The sequence below is a fragment of the Elgaria multicarinata genome, chromosome 2 (assembly GCF_023053635.1).
Source record: "Elgaria multicarinata webbii isolate HBS135686 ecotype San Diego chromosome 2, rElgMul1.1.pri, whole genome shotgun sequence".
Classification (NCBI taxonomy): Eukaryota; Metazoa; Chordata; class Lepidosauria; order Squamata; family Anguidae; genus Elgaria; species Elgaria multicarinata.
In genome coordinates, this window is record NC_086172.1 from 4,352,592 (window position 1) to 4,371,719 (window position 19,128).

General features: G+C 41.8%; 1 protein-coding gene across 2 annotated transcripts in view; it reads left to right on the plus strand.

Annotated features, from left to right (window-relative positions):
* Window positions 1-19,128, plus strand: part of SUPT3H (SPT3 homolog, SAGA and STAGA complex component) — a 349,923-nt gene that overhangs the window by 161,381 nt on the left and 169,414 nt on the right. For both annotated transcript variants that reach the window (XM_063115942.1, XM_063115943.1), the window contains one exon: window positions 9,154-9,238. In XM_063115942.1, coding sequence (XP_062972012.1) covers window positions 9,154-9,238 — 85 coding nt within the window. The remainder of the gene's footprint in view (window positions 1-9,153; window positions 9,239-19,128) is intronic.

Consider the following 19,128-nt stretch of genomic DNA (forward strand, 5'->3'; position numbering starts at 1 on the left):
GTCTCCAAATCAGCTACCCTCGGTGCAGACAGCACCTCAACCTCCAATGCAATTGCTGTCGCCTATCGTAGAGAAACTACAACTTCCACAGGACCATAACTCCAGTGCCTAGGTTCAGTATCAGAAGGTGAATCTAGGGAACACTTCTGGCTTCCTTTTCTTCATCACTGCTACATTATGCTGTGGAAAAACCATAGATGCTCCCACTTCTACAGGTCTCCCTCACATTATTTTAAGGACCATTCCCTGCCAAGACTGTATCATTATGAATATTGCATTAGAAACTACCCACATTACCTTCCTCATCACCTATGTTCTCATTCCCCTCATTTTCTGGAATGATCTAAGGCAACTTCTAATCATGCAACAACTTCTCACATGATATCTAAACTGCCTGACACTTAGTTACTGGAATCTACTGCAGTACCAAACTATACGAGTTTGCAACTCACTTTCTGCCCTCCTCGTCTGGCCAGCTTTTTTCAGGATTAATCCTGGAAAACTCCCAAAGCTACTGGTCCACTACACAGTCATTGCAATTTACCCAACCATCGCTGGCCCCTAGCACACAAACACCAACTAACAACCCCTCTTTGGTGTGGGATGACGATTGCTCAGACTCGTCTTCTGTTACTCTGCCAGGCTTCAACCTCCTTACCAGATGCTCCCACAGGGTATCAAAATCCTCCCTGTGATTATATCTCAGATTATATCAGGCCATATGTGGAACAATTCCTCAGAAGAGCAAGATCCCTTGGACTATAGATTAAAGTTTTAACAGCATTTTAACAGCATTTAATAATGTTAAGTTTGTTTTAATGGACCCCAGAATTGTTGTTTTAAATGAATACTGTTGTTGTTTTTATACTGTTTTTATGTTTTTTAAATTTTTTGTATACTTTTAATGTCTACTATTTTTAATTGTTGTAAACCGCCCAGAGAGCTTCGGCTGGGGGGTGGTATATAAATGTAATAAAATAAATAAATAATAAATAAATAAAGTCCCCTTCCCACCAGTCACAGTCATGGATCCCATTTTTAAAAGGGTCCATCTAGACTTAGCTCCACCACTTACCATCCCGATGGTTCCAACATTATTGCACATAATCTAACAACCTTGGATGAAACCTTTTACTCTTTCACCCATGTCTAGAAAAACAGAGAATCTATATAAGGTTCAAGAGGAGGTTTGTTTTTTCTTCTTCAAACATTCCATAATGGAACCACCCTAATCAAAAATAAAACAAAAGCCTCCTTCTGCTCCCTTGGGTTCAGAGGCAAGAAATTAGACTCAATGGGACACAGAATCTACGACACTTTCACTCTCCATGGTGAACTATAAGACATGCTTAGCAGTCTACCAACAGTTCTTATGGGGAAAAGCTGCAACCTTCTTTGGCCATCTCCTCGAAGTTGTCAAAAATCTGGCAATGTTGTTCTAAGCTGAAGCCCAGAGGATAGCAGGCCAAGAGATCAATACAGCCTGCCACATGGCTGGTGGCAGCTCAAAGGCTATGGCAGCCACTATTTCTTTGAGATGTCATGTCTGGCTCCAAACTGCAGGACTCCATCAGGAGGCTCGATCAAGAGTGGACAACTTCCTGTTAGATGGAGAAAGCGTTTTCAGTGCATCCACAGGTGACACCCTTGACTGCCTCTACAAAATGAATATCCACCTGTGAGATGTGATTGAGATCCCAATCCTCAGTGATCTACACCAACTGTCCACATCCATACTGGCAACACCAGTGGCCAATTTGGCACCAACAGAACTTGGGCCCAAACCGAGCTTCCAAACAAGGCTCGTGCACCACCTTTCACTCAAAAAGTCAATTTCAGAAAAAAATATCTGCCAACCCACTCATGGGAAACATCTTGACCAGTCTAAATGGTGTCTTTGACTCCTACCGAGGAGCCCAATCACCAGCTCTTTTCCACCAGAACAAGCTCAAACCCTTCTCCTTGCATGGCAGTCCATCACCACTGACAAGTGACTACTTTCTATTATCACGCAAGGCTATTCCATCAAATTTGAAGAATCCTCTCCCCTCATGGGGATCTTCTGCTGTACTTGTCCTATTTGGGTTCTAAGAGAAGAAATTACTGCCTTCTTGAGCAAGAACATGATAGAAAAGCTCTCCCCTGGCAGTCCCCCCAAAGGACCTCCCCGCCTTCCAGAAACAAGCATTTTTGATCATTTTAGGGCTTGGTTGCAGAAGTGCTATACTGTGTCACACAAGCAGTTGGGGCCACTTGCGGACCGGGGCCGGTGGGACCGGGTGCACACAAAAGGGCTTGATTGGATACTTCCCTCAGATCACTGATTCCCACACTGCATGAAGATAGAGTCTGTGAGAGAGTTAGCCCCAACAGGTGGGCGCTTCTTCTATTATTGGAGCTCAAAGAGATCTGCAGCATGTCTAATGCAGGATTCTCCGCTTTTGCTCAACAAAACCTTGACATGCTGATTAAGCTGTTAAATCAAAGCAAGAACCATTTAAAATGTATTATCAATCAAAGTAAATTAAAGAGCATTCAACTTATTATTATTATTATTATTATTATTATTATTATTATTATTAATTTATATAGCACCATCAATGTACATGGTGCTAGGACCCATAGTTAGGATAGGAGAAAGGCTGAAGTGACTCTTACCATCTCAACCCTATACTTGTCTGCCCAGAAGTAAATTCCACTGAGTTCAATGGGACTTACTCCAAGTAATTGGGTAATAGGATTGCAGCTTAAAGGATAAAAGTAGAGAAGGAATTTCAGAGAATGGCAACTAGGGAGAGGGCTTTTTCGGTGGTGGCCCCACAATGGCATCCCGACTGAAGTCTGCCTGGTGTCATCATTATCTTTGGCTCCAGGTTAAGACTTACTTTACGCCCAGGCATTTAACAGTATATGATGAGACTTTTTTAAAAAATCCATTGTTACATTGTATTCTGCTAGTTTATTGTTAATTTTCTTAGCTGTTTTAAATCTTTTTAAATTTTTGTATTTTAAAGTTTTCTTATTATGGTTTATCATATTGTATTTAAGGCTTTTAAGTTTTGTGACCTGCCCAGAGAGCTTTGGCTATTGTGTAATATGGAAATAATAATAATAATAATAATAATAATAATAATAATAATAATGCTTTTGAATTTTCCTCATATGCTCTTCAACTGAGGCTAGAACCAATTATAACAGGAGATGTGTGGCTCTTGCTGAAACTTCCTTTCTACTAATGAAAACTACCCCAACTGCACACAAAACAGGTGATACGTCATTACCTCACAGAAAGTTTCCTCATCACTGCTGCTACCACATCCAGGAGAAATTTTCAATATGGTGATGCTATGTTGCACATTTTTTAATTACTGTCAGCCAGTTGCTGTTCACACTACAACTGATTATTATTATTATTAATAATAATAGTAATAATTTTTATTTATTTATTTATTTATTTATTTATTTATTATCCGCCTCTCCCTCCCGATCGAAGCAGGATACAACACAAATGTAAACACCATAAAATACATATAATTAAAACATTTAAAAGTAATACATTATTAAAAGCAGCACATTATTAAAAGGCATCTTAAAATTCAACTGCGTAGGCCTGCCAGAAGAGATCAGTCTTTATAGTTTTCTTAAAATCTGGAAGACTGTTAAATTGATTAATCTCTCATGGCAGGTCATTCCATAATCTGGTAGCAGCAGAGGAAAAGGTCCTCTGAGTAATAGTTGTCAGCCTTGTTTTTGTTGACTGTAGTAAATTCTTCCCGGGGGACCTGAGTGTGTGTGGCAGATTGTACAGGAGAAGGTGATCCTGCAGGTAGCCTGGACCCAAACCATGTAGGGCTTTAAAGGTGATAACCACACTTTAAACATACTGAAGGTGTTGAAAGAGCGCCTTACATTTTGGCTTGTATTGGAGAAAATATCTGAGGTCCATAATAAGGAAGGTTCTTGGCTCAGACCCAGATGGGAAGCCTTTGGACTAATTTAAATGATAGGCTCCATCACACCTACTTTTTTTATCCAGTTTTCATCCGCGGTTTCTCCCCCCATTTCCTTAGCAAGTTGAGTGCTAGATACTTTCATGTCTTTGCATTGTTCATAGAATCATAGAATCACAGAATAGTAGAGTTGGAAGGGGTCTATAAGGCCATCAAGTCCAATCCCCTGCTCAATGCAGGAATCCACCCTAAAGCATACCTGACAGATGGTTGTCCAGCTTGCCTCTTGAATGCCTCTTTCAGCTCATGTATCTTTTCACCTGGAGCGCTACTATGCCAGTGAAATCTCAAGCCTTGTCCCTTGGGAAAGGTTTACAGGGGAAGAGGAGTGAAGGTTTGTTTTGCTCGTTTCAAAGGGTGAGCAGATGAACAATCATTTTAATTTCTTTTGTAAAGGTGGTCCAAGGTAACCAAAATGCTTACATCTGTGTAAGTTTTAAAGATAAAGAGATCAAAATTGGCACAGTGATAGCTCTTAAGGAGGGCTTTCAGCATGCCCTTGATTTTTTAAGGAATTTGTTAAATTCCCCCACTTCAACCCATTTTCCTGGTAGTCCACAAGTGCGAAGGATCAATCTTCCTCTCCTTTGATCAGGCGAAGTTGTATATGTCCAAGTTCATAAACTACAGATCTGCAGGTTCCCTTACTCAAGAGTAAATCCCATTGATTTCAACTGCATTTACATCCACGCCAGACTAAAATCAGATGCATACTTACCTTTGAGTAAACCCCATTGAACAGAGAGAGACTTACTTCTGAGTAAACACATATAGAACTGACTTTTGATAGTGTGGTCACTCAGAAACTTTTTTTAAAAGTCTAAAACAACAAACTGGAAAGAAGTGCTCTGCAACTCTATGCTTACTTCTGTTTTCTCGGAAGCAACTCGCTGCTGTGATGGACCTCTATGAGTGCTAGGACACGTGTTTTCTTTTCCTTTTCTTTGTTATTTTACTGCAAGCTTTTATCTCTGTTGCAAATTATCGTCACAGATACACTGGATAAAATCACATTTTGTTATGAAGTAATTGTTGTATATTGCCCAGATAGTACTTTCATATGACAAAACAGAAGAAGATATTAAAATTCCAACACTTTTCAGAAAATATGTTTTCTGTTTTAGATTGAGGATGCATAGGAAGTGCTTTCTTTGCATCTATAATTGTTCCATCTGGAACCCTTTTAGAACTAAAAGACAATAACACAAACATTTTGATTAAATATAAGAAAACTGAAATGCTTGTAGATCCATTTGTATACAGAAGAGAAAAACAAAAACTCTGCAAAACTACCATGATGAGAATGTGGAAGTAGCTCACTACAATCAGAAGGAGTGGGGATTTCTTCAGTCGTTCATTCCATTTCAACTTCTAAAACTGGATTCCTGACAAAGACTTTGACCTGAAGTGCACTCCGCCCTGTTTGCTGCTGTCAGTTAGGCTCAGTCAGTGTAATTCCCCAAGCAGTGTTTATCCGGCCTATAACACTTTCCCCTTCTAAAGGGGCTTCTGATGGTGGTTTACTGTCGGTTCAGTCTTCTTGGGAGAGAGTTATTTTGCAAACATTTTAAGGCAACGTTGTAACATCCTTCTTTGTTCTGTATGATTGGATGATTGCATTTTTGTACTGCCCAATAGCTGAAGCTCCCTGAGCAGTTCACAAAAATTAAAAACATTCAAAATATAAAACAAACAGTATAAAAACATGATTTAAAATTCTATATAAAAGCACAACCAGGATAAAATCAGCAGCAGTGCAGAAATACAAATTTAAAATACAAATTTAAAACAGCAAAGTTAAAATTGAATTTATGGACTGTTAAAATACTGAGAGAATAAAAAGGTGACTGAAAGAATATAGTGTAGGTGCCAGGTGAACCTCCTTCAGGAGCTCATTCCACAGCCGGGGTGCCACAGCAGAGAAGGCCCTCCTCCTGGTCGCCTCCTGCCTCACTTCCTTTGGCAGGGCCTCACAGAGAAGGACCCCTGACGGGCAGGTACATATGGGAGGTGGTGTTCCTTCAGATAGCCTGGCCCCAAGCCATTTAGGGCTTTAAATGTTAATACCAGCACTTTGAATCGGGCCCGGACCTGGACTGGCAGCCAGTGAAGCTGGAAAAGGACTGGCGTGATGTGGTCTCATCGGCCAGTCCCTGTTAGTAACCGTGCTGCCCTGTTTTGTACCAGCTGAAGCTTCCGGACCGTTTTCAAAGGCAGCCCCACGTATAACGCATTGCAGTAATCAAAACAAGAGGTTATGAGAGCATGGATAACTGTAGCTAGGCTATCTCCATCCAGATAAGGGCACAGTTGGTATATCAACCTAAGCTGATAAAAGCTCTTTGCCACAGAGTTCACCTGTGCCTCAAGTGACAGTTCTGGATCCAAGAGCATCCCCCAAACTATGAACCCGATCCTTTAGGGGGAGTTCAACTCCGTCCAGAACAGGGTGAACATCACCTAGCCAGACAGGTGAACCACCCACTAACAGTACCTCCATCTTGTCTGGACTGAGTCTCAGTTTATTTGCCCTCATCCAGTCCATTACCGTGTTTAGGCACTGATTCAGAACAGCCACTGCCTCACCTGGGTTTGATGAAAAGGAGAGGTAGAGCTGGGTGTCACCTGCGTATTGATGACACCTCAACCCACATCTCCGGATAACCTCTCCCAGAGGTTTCATGTAAATTTTAAACAGCACAGGGGATAAAATAGAGCCCTATGGTACACCATGACCTAATTGCCATGTCACAGAGCAATAATCTCCCAGGACCACCTTCTGGAGTGGAACCCCTGCAACACAGTGCCTCCAATTCCCAGCCCAGGCAACTTATCCAGAAGGATACCATAATCGATGGTATCAAAAGCCGCTGAGAGGTCCAAGAGAATCAACAGGGTCACTCTCTCCCTGTCCCTCTCCCAGCAAAGGTTATCCCATAGTGCGACCAAGGCAGTTTCCGTTCCAAAACCAGGCCTGAAGCCCGATTGAAATGGGTCTAGATAATCCATTTCATTCAAGAGTGCCTGGAGTTGTCCTGCAACCACCTGCTCAAGCACCTTGCCCCGGAAGGGGATATTAGCCACCGGCTATAATTGTTAACATCCTCCGGGTCCAGGTTAGGCTTCTTCAGGAGTGGCCTGATTACCGCCTCTTTTAAAGAGACCGGCACCACTCCCTCTCTCAGGGAGGCATTTACATCCTCCTGGACCCAGCCCATGATCCCCTCCTTATTTGATGTAATGGGCCATGAGGGTCAAGGGTCAAGCACACAGGTGGTTGACTGAACTTGGCCAAGCACCTTGTCCACATCCTCGGGCCTCAGTAACTGAAACTCATTCAATAAAACTTGACCAGATGGCGCTCTGAACGCCTCTACTAATGGAGCTGCATTAAGCATGGTGCTTTGGTCAGGCAAATCACTTTGGGTGGGTAGGCCCCTTTCTCTTAAAAAGAAACAACTGCACACATTTCAGATGTGGGGTCTTAGACAAGTTGGTTACTTTAATTTCTTGGCTGCTTCTGTATATGTGTATGTATACACACACACACACACACACACACGTTAAGAATACATATGGCATAGGCATCAAATTCTTGATGAGGAAGGGGCCAGTGGTAGGATCACTAATTAAATAATATCCCTCACCACTCAGTCCCAGTGTGTAACCCTTCCAAATCTTGCCTGCCAGAATCAGCGATCCCATACAGACTCCTAATTCTGAATCCCCTCTCCATGTGCTTCTACTCATCTGCAATCCTAGCTACTGGCCATCAACTCCCATCCCACAACTTTTCCCTTGATTAAAGGGCAAATTCAGTGCTTTGCTCTGGTCCAGTCCTCAGCACTTCATTATCCTACATACTTTACAGAGAATAGTGGGTGAAGCTGAATCATGTAGCATCAGCCATTGCTTCCTTAGCTCTTCTACCCTATTAAGGACATTGCCCCTTTCCCCTGCATTTAATTATCAAAATGGCTTAGTACATTCTGTGGAGAGTGATATTTATTTAATATGTATTATGTTAACACATATAAATTTAGACTTATTTAATTTTATTTATCTTAAACACTTAGGTGCTGCTGTTCATAAATATTTCATAGCAATGCCATAGGCCACACTGGAGATCCCAGACATCCTGGTTAGCCCCCAGCCTTTAACAGTCTTGTTATAAGACTTGGTGTGGCTACTGCTTGCAGAGATAAATATGTGTACCAAATACTGATTAAGATGCACCTTGAGACATTTCTGCTGAAGCCTTGAGGTTCCAGGGCTTTTTACACATATGCATACTCACACATACACACACACACACAAACAGCAAAGGCATGGATGGTGCTAATCTGACCTCCCCACCACCACCACTTTTGTCCACTTTCGTCTACCATCTCAGGGTTGTTGCTGTGAGGATAAACTGGACAGGAGGAGGATTATGTAAGCTACCTTGGGTTCCTTAAGGGGGAAAGGGGGGACATTAATGTAATAATAAATAAAGAAATCTCTCATGGATGGTCTGGTTACTCTGAGAGCCCTCTCCCGCTATTTACTTCCTTGGCATATGCTGAAGCTGAAGGCAATGAAACAGGCCAGGAGACAGCTAGAACACGTGGGGAAAAACTTGCTATGAATCATTATTGATCCTACTCTGTGGTGTTGATGATGGCAATGGAGCAGTTCCCTTCCACTGTTGTGCCTTCACACTGTCATACAGTGCAGCCTTTCTGGGTGATTTGGGACTTACTTTGCCTGGCCCCAGAATGACACTAAAGGCCTTTTTTATTTTTTTCCGTTATAATTTAATTTCTCTTATTTTCTAATTGCATTTTAATTATATCTGTTATAATGTAAGCTGCATTAAGAACTTGTTGCGGGGTAGGATATAAATGTCCAAATTAAATACTTCCGTATTGGTTAGTGAAAGGTAGCAAAAGTATCAGTGATAATTTGCGCAATAATTTCAAATTAAATTCTTCTATTGGTTGTTATATTTAATTTGTAATGTGATCTATTCTTACAATCCATTTGCATCATATAGTCAAATTCCTTTTCATTACTGTTTTAGCACAGAGAGATTTTTTTCTGTGTGTATGTGGTATGTGTGTGTGTGTGTAACATTTTGTAACTCTTAATAATTGCCTTTTAGGTTTTCCTTAGGAGATGCTCGTAGGCCTCTACATGAGTCTGCAGTGTTGGTGGAAGACGTTGTCCATACTCAGCTGATTAATTTGGTAAGATATTTTAAAAAACAAAGTAGAAGTTCCACAATTCCAGTCAGAGACCAATATGTGGCAAGGTGGGAAAGTCATTATGGGAATTAGCCTACTCCATGAATGGTTGTTATGAACAGAATGCCTTGGGGAATCTCTACTTTCTACATCCAAAGGATGCAGGAATCCGGCTGGGAAATCTTATCCAAGGTGGATATAGCATCTCTCTCTGTCTCTCTTGCAGATATGCTTGCATGAACACACCAGGAAATGCATGCATTGGCCTTCACACATACTTTTCTTAAGAATTTAGTATGAATCGAGAGCCGGTGTGGTGTAGTGCTTAGAGGGTTGGACCAGGACTGGGGCAACCCAGGTTCCAGTTCCAGTCCCCAATCTGCCATGAAACTAATTGGGTGACTTTGGATCACTCGTTGGCTCGCACCCTAACCTTCCTTGCAGGGTTGTTGTCAGAATAAAATGCACACCAACCGGCTCCTTACAAGAAAGGTGGGATATAATTGTAATAAATAAAGAAACCTAGTCCACCCCTCAGAAGATGAATGTCCAGATGCATGTCCATACACACTCACACTTCGGGAAATGCCCAAATACCTGGTGGACCTGGGTAAAGGACTCTCTACCCCCCCCCCCACCCCTGGGCTTCCTTTGTTCCTATTGCTGTGGAGAAGTCGGAGCAGCAGGAGCCACAGCAGTTGGGCATCAGCCTCAATGAGGAAAGCCCATCCCCACAAAGACTGAAAAGACTTGGTTGCTGAGCAGAAGCCTGATATTTCTGGAGGGGGGGGGGCTATTTTTCCTGTGTCTACTGTCACAGACTTGTTGAAATAGCATCACCAGAAGAGGGACAGGAGAGAACGCATTGCCTCCAACAGCCACTACCTCTGAGTATTGTCAGTGTTGGGACCCACTGATTCTATCTGCCCAGAGCAGCAAAGGCAGCAGGAATACCTGATACACTGAATACCTGATAGACTGGGAAGAGGACTCTATAGAACATCTGCCCTCCAGGGCCTCCCTTTGCCACCAGCGCCTTTGATGGAGAGCAGAGTCAGGAGCCCTGGCAGTTTGATATCAGCCAAGGTTCATTTGTTACCATCTACAACACATGGTATTTCAAAGACAAATTGCTTGAAAGAGGCAAGGATTTGGGTAGAGCAAGGAGGGATGGAGAGTAGAGTGAAAAGGAGGACAGGGCTCCTGTATCTTTTAACAGTTGCGTAGAAAAGCAGGGTTGGAGTGATGCAACAAACTAGGATTAAGCCAGGATAATGAGTGTGGATGTAAAGACAAACCCCAGTTAACAGAATTCAGGATTCACAAACCAATTTCAAACCATCAGTTTCAACTATGGTTTGTTTTGTGTTTGAACATACAAATGAATCAGAGTTAAGCTAAACAAATCATGGTCTAGTGTTGTATCCAGATCCAGCCAATATCTCATTAGCATTTCAATTATAATTTCTCAGCATTTAGTGTGGATATGTGTTATTGATCAGTTTTAATTGTCAGTAATGATCCTTTCATGAAAAATAAAAACTGATCAGATGCAAACAGCAACTACGAATTTAGGTTTAATATTATCTGGACCTTTTGGGGTTTCCTGGATTTCCCCGGAGACCCCGGCTTGACTTGTATTTGCAGGGTGAGCCAAGCCACAGGTTTTGTCCTGAAATCTGAGGACTTACTCATTTTTCTTTTTCTTAAGTTGCCATTTACCCAAATTTTGGCCACAATTTGCATAAAGTATGCAATTTTCAGCTGTAATTTGCACAACTTGCATCTGTAATATGCTTAACTAACACAAATTGCACCTACAATTTGCGCAAATCAAGTATATTACGGTAGCATTTTGCACAAACTATGGCTGAAATTTGCATGAATTACACAAAGTTTGGCTGCAATTTGTGGTGTAGTGGCTAAAGTGTCGGACTGGGAGCCGGGAGATCCAGGTTGTAGTCCTGACTTGGCCAAGGAAACCCTCTGGGTGACTTTGGGCTAGTCACAGACTCTCAGCCCAGCCTACCTCACAGGACTGTTGTTAAGATAAAATGGAGAGTAGGAGGCTTATGTATGCTACCTTGGTTTCCTTGGAAGAAAAAAGGCAGGATATAAATGCAATAATAAAATAAAAATAATAAAAATAAAATAAATAGTGACGAAGAAAAAATGCTGAAAATCTGTGAGCTGGCTGGACTCAATACAGATCGAGTTGGGCCAGCTCACAGGTAAGGGAGCTGGAGTCCGCGGCCCAAGCTGCTGAAAGCTCAGCAAACTTTACACACACACCCTGACAGCTTTCTCTGACATCTCTATTTAACTTAGGCTTTTCCTGAATTTTCTGCATTTTTATTTCATATTCATTATTACATACATATTTCATACTGCATTGTTACATCCAAATCTCAAATACATTTTTTGAATTACTTAGATGCAAGGCTCTTGATTTTTAATACGGTGACCATATGAGGAGGAGGACAGGACTCCTGTATTTTTAACAGTTGCATAGAAAAGGGAATTTCAGCAGGTGTCATTTGTATGCATGTAGCACCTAGTGAAATTCCTTCTTCAGCACAACAGTTAAAGCTGCAGGAGCCCTGCCCTCTTGACCAGATACAAAAGAGGGCAGGGCTCCTGCAGCTTTAACTGTTGTGATGAAAAGGGAATTTCACCAGGTGCAGCATGCATACAAATGGCACCTGCTGAAATTCCCTTTTCTATGCAACTGTTAAAAATACAGGAGCCCTGTCCTCCTCCTCATATGGTCACCCAATTTTTAATAGCTTCCAGGTATATATGCTTATGATATCTGTCATGCATTTTGAGATAATGCCAAGCAATAATTTCTAAAGCCAAATAATAGCGTGGTGCAACGTCTGAACTGTGTCAGTTTACAAACTAAGGTGCTTTCAAACTGGGATATCAAAACTCCAGTTTGCAACTGCTTTACAAAGTAGAGTTTGCTCTTTGTGTGGCTTGCTGGTACGTCTGAGTTCACAAAGCCTTGAAAATCATAGTTAGGGATACTGCGTGGCCTAAGGAGACTGCTGCATTATGACAAATGAGAGTTAAGCTGTGAAGTGGAGTGCTTAGTAGTTGTAGTAGTAGTAGAGAGGCATCAAAAACGGACAAGCTCTAAACCATGGATTGTCTGTTTTAAATCTCAAAGGTCAAACCATGATGTGGGTTCTTAACTAGGGTTCCCAACATGGTTTGATGTGATGCCCGAATTGAGCCACCGAGTGTCTTTAGTACTTTAAAATATAAAAGTGACTTTTCCACTATTGTCAGATACCTAGAGTTAGTAAACCTTAATGAAAGGCAAACATTTCTATTTGTGAACTAATGATATGTGCCTTAATTCTATGTGTCTCTTAGATTTTTTTTTTCAAAAGAAGTAGAACAAGACAGTGTGATAAATTCATCATTAGAAATTATAACTGGTGTCCAGAAATACATGAAAAATGCCACTTGGCCATCTTTAGTAAGTTATTTGCAGCTGTCAATTCTTGCCAACCCAGTACCAGGAAAAGTCCTTGTTTTATGAGATTGTTTAAAGAAGTAATAAAGCTTCCTGTGCAGGACATTAATTAAAGGGGTTATCAAAATAGGACAAACTAATATAATTTGTGATTGTATAAAATAAAGGAAGTGGAGATCCCACAGGGATCTAATGAATCACAGGATGGAAACAATCTTCTGGTTAACTAAACATTCAGGCTTAGTACAAAGTCGTAGAGTGTATATACAACTCAGCAAACCGGAAAATATGGCGTGTTTACATGAATGGTTAAAGGAGGTCACAAAAACCATCTGGGCAAAATCCTGGAAGTATTCATTCTGTTTCTACCATACAGTCAGTTAAACATATCTGCAGTGCTGCAGATTTATGGCACACCTGTCTTGGTGAAGAACCAAGTTGAGAAATATAAAATACTACAAAAAGGCATATTTTCATTTGTCAAAATGCCACAGCAGGAGTAAGTCGACAATTGGCAGTATGTTTTCTAAAACATGATAATTCAAGAAATAACAAATCCATAAAAAATAGTTTGCTTCTGTCCTGATCAAATACCTTTTTTGTGAAAATCTCCATATTTTTAGAAGTATTTTTAAAATATACATAAAAAGGTGGATGCTATAATAGAATGGAATTGGATATGGAAATACATTTCCAACATCATCTGCCAATTTAGAAGAAAAGCTCTTCAAAATTCAGTATCAGTAGATTTGGTTGTATTTATCAAACGGAAATTCTTCATTGGTGTTGTAGTTTGACACATTTCATCAATCAATCAATCAATGTACCTTTATTAGCATAAAACAATCACAGACCATACAAAAACATCTTGACATCCTCCAGACAAACTAGTACTCTTACATTGTGCAATTCAGCCTGCTAGTATAGTAGACAGTACTAATCTCCCTGCTAACTATTCCACCATGCCTCTGGGTGTAGCTCCCAGTCTTTGATAGGTCATTACATAATGGGCAAATAATGCAACATTTTCAAGCATTTCCCCCCCCCCCCCCTCCACAGATAATAGGGTCCATAGAGTGCCAGACCCTGCGGATCCTTGACAATTTAATAGGATCTTTCCCAGATATCTCTTCCGTTGGGATACGTGGAGAGGGCAGTGTAAAAATATATGTTCATGGGTCTCAATACAACCGCCTTTAATTCAAGGTTTCTGGACAAAAGAAATGACTAATTATTTGTTTTGTGAAGTCCCAAAATAGTACTGTTATGCTATCTCAAGGGCCTGGTCAACCAATCAGATTTGGAACTGTTGATAAATCTTTTTACTATGGCCAAGCTATTTATAGCAACTAACTAGGGAAACAGTGGCCCATTGCTCTAATGTCCAAATTAACTGATTACAAAAGAACTCATAAAACTTCCCAATCAAATTTAGTTCAAGATGGATATTGGGTTGGATCCAGAGTTGCATGGAGCATCCGGCAGGAGGAAAGGGGAATATGTTCTATGTGAATTCCCCCTCCCCCTATGCCCCCCCAAAATCTACAGGGAGCAGGGAACATTTGCAAAAACTCCCTCCCCCTTCTGCACTTGGGGGCGTCGAGTTCTCAGAGAAGGAACCAGTCCTGTACCTGACTCACAGGTGGTAAACAAAAATGTAAAACAATAAAACCTTAATGCAATGGGGGGGGGGGGAGAACATTAAAACCTGAAAAACATTAAAACAAGTACATCATTTAAAAGGCTACATTAAAAAGATGTAGTTCTTGAGAGAGTGCATTCCATAGTTTGGGAGCCACGCAGGAGAAAGCCCTTCCATGTGTGACTGACCAATGGGCCTCTGCAGAGAATGGTGTCCTCAAGAGCACCGCTCCTGCAGATCTGAATAACTGGGCAGGTCCCAATGAGACTGGCAGCCCCTTAGATAGGCAGTTTAGGGCTTCAAAAGTTAAAACCAACACCAAGTGCTGCCATTCTGGAAACTACCCATCTTTTACTTTATGTGCAATTGTGCCCAGATGGAGACAGTGTGCTGAGATGTTATAAATTTAAGGTTATTTCGCTAAAAGTGATGATTTCAGATGAACAGTTTGGCATAATCAGGCATACTGAAATCTGCGCATTTGAACATACTGGAGTGATGATGCCAGTCCAAATGGATGAGCAGGAGCGGTGCCTTCCAATTTATCTATTGTAGCTCTAAAACCATGTGTTAAATTATTCCTCCTAAAAGTACTTTCTTTGTACTATTCTTGGTAGGGTCAGCTGCCATCTGCATGCACCCTTGACAGGTATTGACAGATTAAATTAATGCCTAATGTTGTAAGGTACTTGGATGAATTTTTAACAACCACTTCAGTGGCATTTAATAGAGAGAAATCATTGTAGCTTCTAATACTCAACTTATCTGATTTCAAGTGAACCTGATGGTTTGGGATTCAGGTTGGGTTTTTTTTTTAAGGGAGATTGGCTTGTTAACAGTATTATGCAGTTACAAGCAAATGTGGTCACAGCTGGTTCTGGTTTTTTAGCTTATCCACCTGATTGGAAACAACAGTTTTTTGATATTTTTCCATTTCTTACACTGACACCTAGTGTTCAGTGTTTCTTTGTTTTCTAATGCTTGCAGCGTAATCCTACTTGCCTACTCAGAAGTAAGCCCCATTGAATTCCATAGTGATTACTCCCAAGTAAGTGTGCATAAGATTGCAGCCTTAATTTTGTTAGCGAAGCTAAGGCAATGCGTTTCTCAAAACATTGCCATCTTATCTTAAAAGTATGTCTACATTTAAGGGAGGATTGTATGTTCTTTCTAAAAAAATAAATACTAGTATGCATGATGATTGTAGTAAAAAAGGAGACACAGAACTGACATAATTGAGTGACTATGTAGTAGGGAGAGGAAGCACTTATACTCTTACACATGGTTTTAGACATGATAGCACTCTTCAAATACTTAAAAGGTTGTCACACAGAGGAGGGCCAGGATCTCTTCTCGATCCTCCCAGAGTGCAGGACATGGAATAACAGGCTCAAGTTAAAGGAAGCCAGATTCCAGCTGGACATCAGGAAAAACTTCCTGACTGTTAGAGCAGTATGACAATGGAATCAGTTGCCTGGTGAGGTTGTGGGCTCTCCCACACTAGAGGCCTTCAAGAGGCAGCCGGGCAACCATCTGTCAGGGATGCTTTAGGGTGGATTCCTGCATTGAGCAGGGGGTTGGACTCGATGGCCTAGTAGGCCCCTTCCATCTCTGCTGTTCTATGATTCTATGACTATGGACCACATTAGTTCTACTCTTGGCAATGTATATTGTCACCAAGGAGGAGGAGGTGAGGATAGGGTGACCATATGAAAAGGAGGTCAGGGTTCCTGTATCTTTAACAGTTGCATAGAAAAGGAAATTTCAGCAGATGTCACTTGTATATATGGAGAACCTGGGGAAATTCCCTCTTTATCACAACAGTTAAAGCTGCAGGAGCTATACTAGAGTGACCAGATTTAAAAGAGGGCAGGGCACCTGCAGCTTTAACTGTGGTAATGAAGAGGAAATTTCACCAGGTTTCCCATATATACAAATGACACCTGTTGAAATTCCCTTTTCAATACAACTGTTAAAGATACAGGAGCCCTGTCCTCCTTTTCATATGGTCACCCTAGGTGAGGATTTATTTCAGCCCCATAGCTGAAGCTCTCTGATAATATTTTCAGCCTCTGATAATATTATGGTGAAGATTGTAAGCCTATGCGGCAGGGTCTTGCTATTTACTGTTTTACTCTGTACAGCACCATGTACATTGATGGTGCTATATAAATAAATAATAATAATAATAAAAAAAACCATACACACACACGGCACAATCTACTGATCAAGTGGAAAGAAATCCCAATAGCACTTCCTTTATCCACTGGCACTGGGCCAGACAGTACGAATGCAGTATTGAGTGCACTTCGATGCACCTGGCTAGCATTGACTGGAAGGAACGTGAGCGCTTCCTGTAGGGCAATCCAGTGACTTCAGTCTGTGCAAAGAGGCTACTCATGCAGCCGTGGGCATGATTCCAGGTAATGGCAGGACATGTTGCTGTGCACTCAGTAGGGCAGTGGAAAACGCCTTCCATGTGCACAGCGGTACATGAGGGGGTGAATTATACTCATTACTAACAAAGGCTAGAGCTGTCAAGAATGAACAAACATGAGCAGCAAATGAAGTTTTACATGGCAGTTGTGGGAAAGGCAAAGAGGGGCTGCTGTCATGTGCTGTCCTGGTAGGAGGGGCTTCTGCTGCTTGAGGTGAGTCACTGAACTGGTTGGGTTTGAGGCCAGCCACTATACAGCTCCATAAGTGCCTCCCTGTCCCAAGGATCTTCTGATCCAGACAGAGCAAACAATCAGGAATGGCAAACAGGGAGGTTTACATAGGACTTATAAAAGAGGCTATTTGCTTGAGGCTTCTTGGTGTTTTTGGAACTGTTTTGGTTCTGACACTAGCCCTATCCAGGCATTATAAAATTGAATAAACACATAAGGAGAAGGAGCATAGTTGGCCCACCTCTCCACATGCATTTCTATAGCCCTGTACTTGTGGAAAGTCAGTGTGGAGAGCATACACGGATACAGGAGCAGCAGAAGTGATGACGGGCGCAGCTAGTACACGCCCTTTCCTTGCGCGTTTATTCTACTCAGTTTTATAATCCATTTTATAAAGGGTTATTTTGTCTGTTGTTTGATGGCTGGATTGTTTTTTTCCCCTTGTTGTTGTTTATTCGTTCAGTCGTTTCCGACTCTTCGTGACTTCATGGACCAGCCCACGCCAGAGCTTTGTGTCGGCTGTCACCACCCCCAGCTTCCCCAAGGTCAAGTCTGTCACCTCCAGAATATCATCCATCCATCTTGCCCTTGGTCGGCCCCTCTTCCTTTTGCCTTCCACTTTCCCTAGCATCAGCCTCTTCTCCAGGGTATCCTGTCTTCTCATTATGTGGCCAAAGTACTTCAGTTTTGCCTTTAATACCATTCCCTCAAGTGAGCAGTCTGGCTTTATTTCCTGGAGTATGGACTGGTTTGATCTTCTTGCAGTCCAAGGCACTCTCAGCATTTTCCTCCAACACCACAGTTCAAAAGCATCTATCTTCCTTCGCTGGGATGGTCTTCTGCTTCTGCTTCTGCTTCTGCTTGAGTTGAGTCATTGAGCTAGTGGATGACAGGGTCAGAAGCAACACAATTCTATAGGTGAGCTCCCAGTCCCTGGGAGCTCACAATCCAAAGCAAGTAAACCGGAGCAGCAAATAGGGAGTGTTATGTGGAAGTTTATGGGGAAAGCTGAGCATATTTAGAGTGAGCCCAGCTTTATGACCACAAGTGGGAACCCCAGTTGATGAAGTGACCAGTCCCAAACGTCGAGGTAAATAAAAGGCTGAACACCTGAGTCAGTTTAGAAACAGAGTGAGAGGTCCAGGCCAGTTGACCATTTCCTCTTACTGAGAAGTAAATAACTTTGTTTTCAAGGTAAACAAACTGAATAAAAAATAATGATAAAGCTAGAAAGCCAGCAGAGCTGTGGGAACTAGCTGGAGAAACGAGGCAGAGGGATGGGTAGAACAGGTCTAATGAGATGTAATAGCAGTAACCCACTGCTTGGGTAATAACTCCTCTGCAGTCACAGAGATTGCGGGTCTCTAGAAGAAAAGGAAATGATCACATCCCCATTCTTTGGGCGATGAACAGGTATCCTCTAGTGCCAAGAGTATGCCTTCTGGTAGTGGGTGATTTAATCATCAAAGACATTGATTCTAATTATCAATGTAATTGTGATGGGCATATAGACAACATGGTTATATCCCTATGTGGTAGGAAGAATCCAGATATATACGTAGATAGCTTGATAGATATTGCTGGGGTGAAGTACAAAAAGGGCTGTACAAAAGGGATGGACTCCACTTGAACCGGAATGGAACCAGAGTGCTGGCAGATAACGAGAGTCATCAGACGGGCATTTTATTGCGCACTGGTTACTGACCACTCACAGTTTTTCACAGGTCCTTTTGACAACAACATCTGTCTCCTGTGCACCTCCCATGCCTTTTCCCAGTTTTAGAGTGACAAAATAAACCTTTTTTAATCCGAGTCTTCTGAGGTTGTGCTATAAATTGCCCACTAGAAGGTGCTGTCGCTATTGAAATCTACAGGCCACATGGTTGCTGGTCTCTTCTCCTTGAAAAGTGCTCGTTTTAAAAGCGGAAGAGAACCAGCAAGAGAGCCAGAGGTAAGGAAACTCAATTTCCCGTGATTCCCCCCCCAATCTGGTGAGCCCCAACATCCAAAAGGTGGCAGAGCAGCTATTAAACTGACCTTTGGAGAAAAGCTGACAGAAGCCAAAGGGTGTCAGGTTCAGGATACATAATCCCAAGGG